General features: G+C 47.0%; 1 protein-coding gene across 2 annotated transcripts in view; it reads left to right on the top strand.

Moving 5' to 3' along the window:
* Positions 1–355: 355 nt before the first annotated feature.
* NELL1 (neural EGFL like 1) overlaps positions 356–13,676 on the top strand; it is a 746,857-nt gene continuing 733,536 nt past the window's right edge. The window contains exons 1-2 of one of the 2 annotated variants that reach the window (XM_031459872.2): positions 356–551; positions 8,315–8,443. In XM_031459872.2, the coding sequence (XP_031315732.2) occupies positions 497–551; positions 8,315–8,443 (184 nt within the window). In that variant the 5' untranslated portion in view covers positions 356–496. The remainder of the gene's footprint in view (positions 552–8,314; positions 8,444–13,676) is intronic. The other variant, XM_031459873.2, reaches the window with a different exon arrangement.

The raw sequence follows: 13,676 nt of genomic DNA, 5'->3' as shown, positions 1-13,676 counted from the left end.
GCAGTGGCGAGGTCGGTTCGCCTGGGCTGGAGCGCGTGAAGCCGAAGGGGTGCCTTGCACCTCCAGCTCCTCCCTTTTGGCAGCGGGTCCCGGGACTCCAGCTCCGGGGCTCCCGGTGGTAGCAGCTGCCGAGCCTGCCGCCCGGGTCCTAGCGTCTCCGTGGGCGGAGGAGAAGCCGACCCCGGCGCGGAGCGAAACGTGCCGGAGTGGCGGAGCCCTGCGTTCCCGCCCCAGCTCCGAGGCGAGCGCAGCCGCAGCGGGCGCCGGGGTCCGAGTCGGGCGCCACCGCCTGCGTTGGGGGGCGGGCTGGGGGCGGGGCGGCCGGGGCCGCCTTCCCGGTGCGATCCCCGAGCGCAGCACCCGGCGTTGCCGAGCCACCTCCCCCGCCGCCCGCTAGCAAGTTTGGCGGCTCCGAGCCCGGCGCGCCTCGGAATCGAGGCGCATTTGTTTCCTCCTGGCTTCCGCGCGCCCGCCTTGGCGGGGACCCTCGGGAGCGATGCTGAGGGATGTGATTTTTGTTGTGTGGTTCTGCGTGTGCACCGCCAGGACAGGTAAGTACGGCTGGGGCTGTCGGAGGGATCCGGGGAAGGAGGGTTGGAGACCCGCCGCTGTGCCCAGCGCCCACCTAGGCATGGGAAGACGTGGAGCCGAGCTCCGTGCTGGTCCGCGGAAGGGCGTGGATGGGTCTCTTGGACCTCTTTGCCCTACTCCAGGTGAAAGGGTGAAAAGTGAGACTCAGGCTGGGGGAGGCCCCCAAGGAGTGTCCCCTTCCCAGAGGACACGGCCTGGCGGACGCGGGAGTGAGGGGCGCGGCCGGTCCGGCGCACCCTCCTTCTGCTAGCAACCGGCTTCCGGGTCGAAACCCACAGCAAGGCGGGCCCGCGAGCCCCACACCCGCGAACTTGACAGGTGCCGTGGAAACCGCTTTCCCTACGGCCGGCCGGGCGGGGAAGGGGCAGCGGCAGGAGTCGCATCCGCAGAGAGAGCGATTCCGGCCGGCGGGAGATGCCCGGGCCGGAGAGGGCGCGGCGCGGGGTGAGGTGCTGCGGACCAACCTGGGATTTCGCGATCTCTTCTTGTCCCCCCTTGACTCTCCTCAGGGGAACTCCAGGAGTATTCTTTCTTGGCCCTCCACCCCCCACCCCCAGGGCAGGACAAACAATTATTAGAGGCAATTGGAAGTGTGGGGGCAATCCCGGGGAGATGTTCTCAAGCTCCAAACCAGTTTTCTCTCGCTATAATTGCATGTTGGGTTGTGGAGGGGAGGCAAGGATAATTGGCGTAATATTCTGAAGTCCCCGCTTCGTCCTGCCTCCAGAGACGCAGTTGTGAGGACTCTAAGCGCACTTCTTTCAGCTTCTACTCGCCCCCAGACCCCTTTTCACCCGGGGCTTGGAGACCCGTTCTCAGCCGCTTTCTCCTGGGGGCTAGAAGTAGATTTGGAAGGTGTGGGTGGGGTGGGGTGGAGTAGGAAATTGACAAAAACAGGACTCTCCGGTGCGGGGGTGGAGGGTAGGGGTCGCGAGTTTTTATTCCTAAGATAGCGGTCGTCGGTACGCGCGGCCGACTTGGCACCCTAGAATCGGTGTATAGTCATTCCCTCTGCTTTTTATCGTTTTCTCTTTTACCACTCTCATTTCCCTTCTCTAGAGGCATAACCTCCTTCCCATGCTAGGCAGCAGGTTTATCCGTAGAGGGCTGGGGAGGGGTGCCCGGCTTTGGTTGGCTCAAAAGTTCCCTCCGTTTGCGCCCTAGGCGCCACTCTTCGGTAGTTAGCCCGGCTGAGAACACAAGAGTTGGACGTCTAGGAGCTTCCTGCTGGCCCTTTCCATTTTCCCCAGGACTAAGCAGGCAGCAGCTTTCCCTTTGCTTAATGAAAGAACCTCGGGTGTGGATTTCTTCAGGGACAAAAGGAATCCCCATCCCCTTCTTATCTCCATCCGAGACCTCCAGGCTACCAAGACTCAGCCTAGCCTAGAATAGATGCTTCCTGAGTTTAGACCCATCGTGGTGGGTTAGTCTTTTAAAACCAAGAGCACAGTAGAAGAAACGCGCCCCTCGGAATATCAGGACAGGTGAGGCTAGTGCAGAGCATGGGCTACCAGCTCTGCTCCAAGAACCTGGTGTTGGTGAGAGTCTTACAGAGGAACCTTAGAGAGAAAAACTAGGTGGGGGAGGGGCAGCCCATGGGGCATTTCACATCCTCAAACGCACATCACTACCAAACACACCTACATCCTTTGTTCTCATTACTCCTTTGAAGAGGCGGCAAAAAGTGCCTACATCCGGAGGTGGACTGTGTCTCCAGGGTGTGTTGCTTGCGAAGATCTTTAAGAACATGGTCTTTGCCCCTTACCCACATCGGATGCCTTTAAATCTTGTAAAAATTCTGTTATGGGGAAGATTCACTCATGTATTCATTCATTCATTCATTCAATGAACAGTTGAGTGTCTTGCTGGGTGCCAGGATTGCTTATGCAGAGGAATGGACTTGGTCCTTGACTTCTGGGAACTCACAGCTTAGCTGAGAATCTGGACAGAAACTGAAAAGCATTTTTATTGTACAGCTCGATGGGGTTGGGGGGAGGAGAGGTGGGAGTATAGGAGTTTGTATTAAGGAAACATAGAGGAGGAATAGTAGGAATGAATTCTGGGGAGGGGTGGTCGGTGGTCGGGGAAGGCTTTAATCAGGAGGTGACAGTTGAAAGTGGTGTCTTGAAGGCTTTGCAGGTGTTTTCCAGGTGGACGGAGTGGGGAAAGCATTCCAGGTGCAGGGCATGGCTTGTCCAAGGGCAGGGAACCATAGAAGGATTTGCCCATTGGCTGTGGCAGTTGCTTAGGGAGTTTGGGTTTTCTGTGCCACTTGGCACTCCTTGAACAACCAGAGGCTACAAAAATCAGAAGCATCAGAGAGACAGGCGGGAATTATATCTCAATTCTTTCACTTATAATTTCTTACAGCTGGAGGTTCTGATCAGCAATTTTCTCTTTAGTTTTTGCCCAGAAACCATCATCCCCACATCACACATCCATCCTCTTAGGTTGCTAAGGCAGGCTCTTGATTAGTTTATCAGGATCCAAACAGCCGCTCAGAAAGTTTATTTGTCAAGTGGGACAGTTGTTGTCTGGGCTGTTAACAGTCCAAGATGAAATAAACATGTGGTCCACTGAGTGAGCTGCTCAGATATCACTGCCGTTTAATGGAAATGAATAGATGGTATCAGGCACATTTTAATGAAAGCAGCGCTGCAGTGCAGTAGCAGTTACATATGAAAAGATCTAATGATAGGTGTCACAGGAAGCTGCTTAAATTACTCATTGTTCAGAGAACTTGTTTTAAAGAATAAAGTGGAGTCAAGACAGGAGGCGCTCTTCTCCAGTCGTTATTTCTGGGCAAAAAATAATTCTGAGATTTCCAGGCACATCACGAATAATGAATATTTAGAAGGCAGCAATAATAGCAGTAATAACGCATTATGTCCATGAGTTTTCTCCAGTGGCTTGGAAGTGTGAATTATATAAAACTCAGTGACTCCTTCCCCCTGGCTTTCCAGTTTGTTTTGGTCACCAGGGCAGGGGGTGGAGGGAGCCCCTGGGGCCAAGTGAGTGCCCTTTGCTGCCACCTACTGGACAGGAGAGATTTTCTTTTTGAAGCACCTCCCAGGCTTGTTCATTAACTATGAATTGAATAATAGAGCCGCGAACAGAGCCCCCGGCCTCCAGTGATCGGGTGAAATATTGGCTGACGGAATAGTCATAGAGCATATTCTTCAAGGATACTGCTTTTGGGGTATTAAGAACCTTTGTAGAAGTCTAGAGACCCAAATCCGGTCAGATGGTTGTGAAATCCTGCTGGTGAATGAGGTCTTGGGACATCTCTCCAGTGTCCTCTTCCCCTGCATGGACCAGGGGAAAACAGCTGCTCTCATGGACATTGAGCTGGATTAGATTTGAAGTGAGTCAGATCCAGGAGGATTTGCTTGGGAGTTTAAGCCGGGGACCCTGCAGGTGGATTGAGTGGGCTTTGGACCCAAGCATTCCCTGGGCTGGGCTGAGGAGTAGCCAGTAGCAGGAGCAGCAGCAGGTGTCCTGGGAGATTAGGACGGAGATTCTGAATCTCAGAGCCAGGCCTCAAGTGCCTCTGTGACATTGACACACTGCCTTCCAGGTTTTAAAAAAATATTTCCTCCCCAGAAGCTTATCCTGCTTAATTCCAATACCCAGCTCCAGTCATTTGTAGAGCGGTTATGGCCAAAGTAGAAATCTTTAATACAGTTTCCTTGAAAAGGGCAGGAGCTCCATGCTTGGATAAGAAGCAGAAACATTAAAATAAAAGAAATTATTTTTATGGAACAAACACTCTCTTACTACATAAGTTTCAGGCAAAGCCATGTAAATGCTGCCTTAGTAACAGATTTTCTGATTCCTTAGGCAGTGGGCAAAGTGCTATCTTTTATATATCCTGCTATTGGCACGAGGCATTTTCATCTTGAAGGGGACCACTTAGAGAAAAGAATACTGTATCTGGAAGCCTAATTGATTGCTCTTGTTGTTTTTATGGGATATTCTCATCACAAGAACAATGCAATTATCTTAAAGCCAGAGAAGCCCCTTGACTCATGGATGTAGGGGTGGGGGGAGGAGTCAATATAGATTTAATGTAGATTTCACAAAGCACAGCCAGAGTGACCAGCCCTTCTAGGTCATCTGGGAATCTGGAGGGGCTGGGAAAATGGGGACCACCTGTGCATTTTGTATGATCCCAGTGTAGTTGAGGACCAGGGACCTGGGATGGTCTGGAGAGCTCGTCTTACAAAAGACAACCCCAGCTGGGCACCAAAATTTGTGCTAGGAAGCTTCATATAGTTATCACTGAAACCTCACAAGGCTGGGAGTTGGGTATTATCATCCCCATTTTCTGGATGAGGGAAATGAGGGTTGGAGAAGCACAGTGATTTTTCCACGGGCGCAGAGTAAGTAGGGGGAAGAGGCAGGACTGACACTGGCTCTTAGTTTAGTGTTGTTTCTGCAACACGTTCTGGATTGTGGGTGCTGTGTTCTCACATGGACATGGGGATCCCAGGACACCATTGGGGTGTTCTGCCAGTTCTGTAGAATCTGCTTGGGTGAATTTTAGGCTCGTGCAGTGGCAGGGTCCCAAGTTTGGAAGATTCAGGCATCTTAAGGATGACCATCATAGTGGGTCTTTAATCCCTGCATTGGGCAGTTACTGCCACAATAACATTGCATAACAAGCCACCGCAAACTCAAAATAACATTTATTTTGTTTCACCCATCTGTCGGTTGGTTTGGTCTTGGCTCACCTGGGCCAGGTTTGGCTGGGTGTGGATCCAGACTCGGGTCGGGTGTCTGCTCCATGTGTCTCAGTCTCCTTGGGGCAGTGCCCTAGCAGGGCCATGTTTGTTTCACTGCGATGCAGAGGCACAAGAGGACAGGCCCCACCTCATAGGCACATCCAGGCCTCTGCCTGTATAACGTTGCTAACATCCCAGTGACCCAGAGAAGTTACATGGCTGGGCTCAAAGTCAGGGGATGGGGAGGTTTACTCCCACTCTAGCGGAAGGGTGTGGATGTGGGAGGGGTCAAAGTTTGAAGCCAATAATGCAGTCAGCTGTATCCCTTTTAGAACGTTTCCTTGGCTTTAATGCCATCCAATCCTCTCGTGGTACCCCCAGAGATGCATATTGCTCTGAGGTCACTGTACTCAAAGAAGGGATCATGCATCCACTCATCAGTTAATTAATTGGGTCCTAAATTCAGGGCCTGACATTTATTAGGCCCTGGGCAAGGCCCTGGAGCTACAGGGATGCTTCCTTCCTCTTGCGTCCAGCTAAGGGCACGTTCTCTAAACCACCTTCCAAACTCCTGGCCAGAGAGACACCAGCGTGGAGGTCCTCTGAGATCACTCTTAATTTAATTTCTGCCATACTGGTGGAGAGCACGGTAGATCAAACTGAAATATTAGTTCCTTTCCTGCCTTTTCAAGGTGATCACAGAACTGCTGGGATCTGAGCTCACTTGGAGAAAAACATTGCCAGTCTCCACAAGAGGCCCATGGTACTGTGGCTTGGGCTGATGGATGCCCATTAGCTCAGGGCTTCTTGGCCCCAAATAGGTACTTGATTAGTCTTCAGTCCTTGTGAATTGAATCTGTATCAGGCAGGTAGGATGGAACCTTCAGTGAGATTGTGGTGTAAACCAGAGCATACCTCACTCTTCCTCCCCTGGAACACATACCTTAACGCCCTCCAATGATGCCTCATTGCAGTTAGAATAGTGTCCCTCTCCTTTTGTGGCTCACAAGGCAGGGCCCACTCTTGGGCCTCATTCTCTGCTGCTCTCCCCCGACCCACTCTGCTCCAGCCATACTCGCTTTGTCTCTGTTTCCTGAACACCTTGAATTTGTTCCTGGTTGGCATTGGCTCTTCTCGAAACCTAAACCTGGAAAGCTTTCCCCCCACATCTTCCCTTCTGGAATGACTCCACCATCGCCCCCCTCTTCTAGTCATTCACTTTTCTGCTCGGAGGAAACTTCCCTTTCTAAAGCTCTTGCTCAACCCGCTTTCTGTTTCATCCCTCTGTTTTGTTTTCTTCATGGCATTTATTTCCATCTCAAATTGATCTAATTTACTTTTTTTTTGTCCTCTCCTCCCCTGCTGCCCTAGGAATGCATGCTCAATGAGACCATCTCCAGTACCTAGCAATGCAATGGGTGTGTTACACAGTGAGCCCTCAGTAATGTCTGTTAAAAAACTACTGAGTGAACCCATGGATGAATGAATGAATGAATGAGTTGTCATTTAGTTAACCTGTCTCATAACTGGCTACCTTTGGAAGGGAAAAACTTAAACTTTCAGTTCAGAGGACAAGGGGAAGCCGGATAAAAACAGGGTAGGCCACTGTATGCACTGTGCCTTTAATTTAACCCTTTGTCCACCTTGGGGCTGACAGGCTTCAGTTCCAAAGACCCTTCCCAGTGCAACCTTCTGTTGACTGAACCCTACAGTAGTCCCTGTTTCCTAACAGGAAAAGAGTGAGGAGAGGCTAGATTTCCTTTTCCAGATCATTGGGGAAAGGGCTGAAGGCGGGAGGACAGATGAGGTTGTCCTAGCCCGCGATGTCCCGATGAACACGCACTTGGTCTGTCTGGGACAAATTCGGTGCAAGCTTTCCAAATCTTGCTTCGTGACTGCATTACCATCAGACAGAGTTGACAGCTGTTGCTGATTAAAACATTTCCAACTGTGCAATCTGAATTGCACTATTGAGATGCTGAGTGTAGATAGGCACAGCCTTTATGAATGGCTTAAACGCAGTCTTTTAGGGCGATCGCTAGCCTTATTAATATATATCACTGGAAGCCACTTTGCAGTCTTGAGTGAATCATTCTGCAGAACACCCCCTAGCTGAGAGACAGGCTTAAGGGTTTGCCTTTTTCAGACAAGGCAGTGGGTGCTCAGGGCCATGTTTCTCTGCGCTAAGCTTCTCCAACAACAGTTGTCATGGTGTCTAACTTTTCAGGACTCCCCTTGAAAAGTACAGCCATCGTTCTGAGGATTCTCTTTCCTGGCCGGTCCCTCTGCCACGCTCATCCAGCAGGGACAGGATTCTTCTCATTTCCTTCCTCTTTATCATAGGTGTTTGTGCCTGATCAATAGTGCTCCTTTCCTGGTGACGGTGGTGTCAGATTTCATCATTTCATCATTCTCTGAAGCAGGTAGATTCAGGCCACAAACCTGTATCCACAGTCCCCAAATCTAAAACAGCTCAGAAACCTAGACTTTGTTCATAACTCACCTGACAGCGCAACCTATCCTGAGCTGAACTCCTTAGGTGGCAAAACTTGACTTGAACGGATGTGAAGTTATTTATAGTCTTTATTTGTACCAATTAGAGGAAAACATCATACTTTTTGCTCTAGAAATATTGTGTTTGATTATGGGATGCGGATGCAGATTTTGCTGCAGGTGTATCTAAAATGTGGTACATAGGCCATATTAGCTTTCCAACATATGATACATTCTGAGTTCTGAAATATATTTGGCCCCAAGGATTTTGCATAAAGAATTATCAATAATGGGGAGTGGGAATGGGGAAGGGACAAAGAAACCACAATATCAGTGGGGTGATGGAGCAAAGAGTTGCTTTCCTTTTCCATCCAGGGAAAGCACATCTCCAAGCACTCGTCACTGGCATCCTTGTATTCCCTGCCAGTAGTGGCTTCTGTAATTTCTGTTCTGTTGCTGTGAGCGAGTTGGCATTTTAAGCCAAGATGTCTCTTGTTCCTTCTCAGTCACGGGCTTTGGGCTGGACCCTGACCTTCAGATGGATCTTATCACTGAGCTCGACCTCGTGAACACCACCCTTGGAGTCACTCAGGTGTCCGGACTGCACAACACCAGCAAAGCATTCTTATTTCAAGGTAAAGGCACTTTCTCCTTTGTGTGGGGGCGGAACTTGGGAGGAGGGTGTCTGGGGAGTGTTGATCTGGCGTGTGTTTGTCAGAGGATCATCTCTACTTCTCTTGGGTTTCTGTCATGAAGAATGTTCAGAAATACTGCGGGTGTTTAGATACTTGGGGGGGTGTTGGAGGGTGTCAGAGGGGGCAGTAAAGGGCATGGCGATGAAATATTTGGCTTGGCAGTGGCACATTTTCCCTGGAGGATTTGGGTGGGGATCTAAAGTGGACTGAATTTGCAAAGTTCTTGGAAGCCATTGGCCAGCCATATTATTTTTACACTATTATCTGTACCTTTACCTATATTCACACCTACTCCGGTATCTTCATCTCTCACTTAATGAGCAGACCATGCTCACAGAGGATGTTTTATGGCTGCGTTTTCTTAGGGGTATAGCTTACATAGTTCTGCCCACTATAAACTTGACTACAATTCATTAAATCACTCAACAAGCATTCATAAGGGCAGTATGGTGTGCTTCTTAAGAGCATGGGCTCTGGGGCCGGACTGTCTGGGGTCAAATTCCAACCCTACCTCTTACTGACTTTGTGCAATTACTTAGCCTGACTCTGCCTGTCCTCATCTAAAATAATAGTACCTACCTTTGGGGCTGTTAGAAGGATTAGAGGAGCCAGTCCATAAAGTGGGTCAAGCAATGACTGATAACACAGTAAATCCCCAGCAAGTGCGAGCTATTATTGCAGAACTTTTTTTTTTTTTCAGAACATGGGCTGGTTTTATTTTCCAACAGAATCTTTTTTTTTTTTTAAATATAAAACAAAGATAAAACAAACCTCAACCCTGCAATCTGCCAGCATGCCTGGTACACAGTACCAGGCAATATGCTAATAGTAAGATTAGTAAAGTAAATAAATCTAGTGAGGGAAACAGTCATAACACAAGTAATTATTGACTTACAATCGCTATACTTACCGTGAAGGGGGTGTATAGTTTGCCAAATGAGAGTATGCAGGGAGAAGTGATTTAACAGAGGTGTGGAGATGGCTGTGGTCAGGGAAAGGCTATCCTGAAAAAGTGATATGTCAGCAGAAACTTGAATGAATAGAAAGGCTGGTATAAAAGGGGTAGGGGCTCAGAGAATTCTGGACAGAGAAAATAGTGTGTATGAAGAACTTAAGGCAGGAACGAACAGAAAGACATTTAGCATTGGCTGAAGGTGGTGAGTGGCTTGGGAGGTTGGCAGGGCGTAGGTCACATAGGGAGAGATTTTCAGCTTCTTTGGTGGGAAGAGTAACTTTATTATTGGAGTTTGACTGAGGAGGCCTTTTCCGTCTGTAGGCAGAGCTGATGTTGAGCTGACATCCGTGAGTTTGAGTGTGCTGATGATTTATGGCCAGTGGCCATTATGAGAGGTGGGAGGTCATGTGCTTCTTAACTGCTGCAAATATTACCCCTGCCCATAGGCCACATTAGTTTTGTACTTTACTCTCGGAGCAGTGGGGGCCTTTGATGAGGTTGAAGCAGGGCAGTGACCTGGTCAGCTACGGTAGTCTGGCATCCTGGATATTCCTCTGTGAAAATGGCTGAGAGCGTTCTTTTAACTTAGCCTTTTATGACGACAACACAGGATTATTTTTGAATGACTGAACCAACATTATGGATGAGATTTGTGTATTTCCTGTGCAGAGAACTTAAGCCTTGTCAATGATATACAGCAAATCTATAGATACTATCTAACGATACATAACGAGACTACAGATATGTTAATTTCTACTTATTCTTATTAAGGGAGTGGTGAAGTACGAGGCCTGGTTAAGAGAATACAGACCGGATTCGTTTTTTTCTTTGCATTGTGCAAGGTCTGTTCAGCTCCTGTTGAGAGGCCACCTCATTCTCTATTTCAGAAGTGCCGCTGACACTTTGTCAACAGAGTTGCCATGGAAGCCTGGCTCGCCTGTAAGCTTCATGCAAGTGGAAGGCTTGCCTCTCTAGACACCCTTACATCCCTAGGGCCAGGTGTTGTGCATGGCACATAGTAGGTGATGGATAAACATTCTGAGATGAATTAAAATGTCCTCTGTCCAGTGCGCTCTATGAAAGGCTTGTTGCCTGCTTTATGTGCTAATTGTTCACTCGTTTATTTATTCCACAGGGGTGGGCTTCCTAGGCTTGGACTCTGCTCTCTCAATGATTGACGTGTTCTCTGCTTTAGCAGCTGCCTTTGGGGTGTCTGCCTGGCTCCAATAAGAGGGAGAGATTTTCAACTTTGGTGGGAAGAGTAACTTTATTACTGGAGTTTGACTGAGGAGGGCTTTTCCTTTTAATTGTGATTACCTTGTGATTACCTCACCCAGATAATCCAGATTAATTGTTCCATCTTGGGATCTGTAATGTAATCATATCTGCAAAGTCCCTTTGCCATGAAAGGTAACATATTTCATAGGTTTGGGCAATTAGGACGTGGACAGTTTTGGGGAGCCATTATTCTGCTCATCACCAAGTCTGCCCTCTGGCCCCCAATGAGTCATGTCTGCCCCACAGGCAAAGTACATTCACCCCATTCCAGTTTCTCTAAAGGTCTCAACCCATTATGACATCAGCTCAAAGTCCAAAAGCTTACCTAATCTCATTAGTAGAAAAGTTCCAATTCTTACTCTCTAAATAATCTAAATCAAGTGTGAGTGGGATTCTGAGTATTATCCATTTTGGAGCAAAAGTACCCTTTTTCTGTGGATCTGTGAAACAAGTAATCTACTTCCGAAATATGACAGTGGGACAGGCATAAAATGCCAGGTATGGCAAGTCCTGTTCAAAAGGGAGAAGTGGATAGAAGAAAGGGGTCACCAGTCCCAAGAAAATTTGCAAATCCAGCAGGGCAAACTCCGTTGGGCTTCAAGGCCTGGGGATAGGCCTCTGGCTCTGCCTCGTTCTTCTGAATCACTTTTTTCATGGAAAGTAGCATATGTTTGTAGTTGTGTAATTTTATCAACCTGTTTCTTGCCTTGAGAATTTGGGGAGTCAGTCAGCCGTCTTTCATTTCATCTTCTTTCTGTCCCCTTCAGTCCAAGTTGGCAGTGTTGCTGCTGGTATAACATTCTCAAGAACCCGGCGGGTCTCCCATCCATTAGACAAAAGGCTCCTTTACAGATCTTTCCTAGGTAACCCCATCTCTGTTTCTGACTTCTGCTGGGATGGCTGAGGGGATCCACCAATTACAACTCTGATCTCTTCAAAGAGTCCTCTGTGTGATTGACTATTCTGATTTTTGATCCTTCAGAGGCACTAGCAAAGAGTGGTTTAGCCACACCCTTGGATTTCTTCCAAAGTAGACTTTCCTCATAGTGAATCTCCTAATCTTACTGTCTTTTGCAGTCTGGATAGGCTGGGGATTCTCCATCTAGCCAGTCCTGGTTCCTTTTTGTTTCATAGCTCCTCCCTCCATCCCTCTTTTTCCTCTCACCTTTCACTATAAGCAGCAAAGAGAAACCAGGCTGCACCTTCAACACTTTGCTTGTAAATCTTCTCAGCTAAATGTCCAAGTTCATCTTTTACAAGTTTTACTTTCCACATAATTACAGGGCACAATTCAGCTAAGCTTTCTGCCACTATATGACAGGGCTCCTGTCCTCCAGTTTCCAATAATAGGTTCCTTATTCCTTCTTACCCTCTCTGGCAGTATTTTTCATGTCCGTATTTCTGCTAACAGTCCTTTCATGGTGATTTTAATATTCTCTAAGACAATGCAGGTTTTCTCGACCATCTTTTTACTTCATTCTGAGTCCTCACTCGTGGAATCCTTTACCTTTGTATTTCTACTCACAGTCTGGTAACAAGGTAGTCTAGGCTTTTTCTATCATGAGCCTCAAAATTTTTTCAGCTTTTGCTCATTACCCAATGCCAAAGTCACTTTCCCATTTTAAGTTATTTGTTACCGCAGCAGCCCAATTCCAGGTGCCAAAATCTATGAGCTTCCTATTGCTGCTAAGATAGATTACTACAAATTTAGTAGCTTAACACAAAATTATTTTTCTTTTGTTTAATATTTACCTCACAGTTCTGGAGGCCAGAAGCTGAAAATGGGCTTTAAAGGGCTAAACCGAGGTGTGAACAGAGCTGTATTCTAGAGGATAACGAGTTTATTGCTTATCCCAGCTTCCCGAGGCTGCTACGTTCCTTGGCTTGTGAGTGCATCACTTCAACCTCTGCCTCTGTTGTCACATTTCCTTCTGATCCTGACTCTTTTGTCCCCTTTTCCCCTTGGATAAGGACCCTTTGATTATACTGGGCCCACTTGGATAATCTAGGGTAATTTTCTCATCTCAAGATCCGTAATTTAGTTACATCTGCAGAGTCTCTTCTGCCATGTGAAGTAACATATTTATAGATTTTGAGAATTAAGATGCAGACATCTTTAGAGGGGTAGGGGGTATAATTCTGTGTACCATAGAATGGCTACCCACTGTTGTGAAGAAATATAAACAGTATGATATTTCCAGTGTTCTCCAGGTAAGTCCTCCCTTCTCCAGTAGAAATATAAATGAGCCAATACTGTAATTTTAATTTTTGTAGTAGTCATATTAAACAAGGAAAAAGAAGCCGGTGAAATTAATTTTAATTATAAATTTTATTTAACTCAACATGTGAAAAATACCATTTCAACATATGGTCAATACAGAAAATTATTAATGAGCTGTTTTACATTTTTTCAAAGTCTTCAAAATCTAGTCTGTTTTATAGTTACAGTTATAGTTACAGTATACAGTACAATCACCAGGTTATTCCATACATAGTTTTAAATATCATTAAAAAAACTTAATAGCTTTATTAAGGTATAATTGGCTTATAATAAACTGCATAGTCAAAATGTGCAGTTTGATAATTTTGATATATGCATACACTGGTGAGACCATTCTACTCTACACACCAGCACTAGCACTGCTCTGGGCCATCTAACAAATCTTAAAAGTAGGATCCATAAACTCTGAAAATTGTGAAGCACTATGCTGTATTCCTGGAACATGTAATAATGTACATCAACTATACCTCAATGTTTAAAAAGTGGGATCTGGCCAATAGGCGCATGAAAAAATGCTCAATATTGCTAATTATCAGAAATACAGATCAAAACTACAATGAGGTATCACTTCACATCAGTCAGAATGGCCATCATTAAAAAGTTCACAAACGACAGATGCTGGAGAGGGTGTGGAGAAAAGGGAACACTCCAATACTCTT

The sequence above is a fragment of the Camelus dromedarius genome, chromosome 12, assembly GCF_036321535.1.
Source record: "Camelus dromedarius isolate mCamDro1 chromosome 12, mCamDro1.pat, whole genome shotgun sequence".
NCBI lineage: Eukaryota > Metazoa > Chordata > Mammalia > Artiodactyla > Camelidae > Camelus > Camelus dromedarius.
The sequence above is the reverse complement of the archived record's forward strand: the minus strand, read 5'-3'. Positions and strand labels throughout refer to the sequence as shown.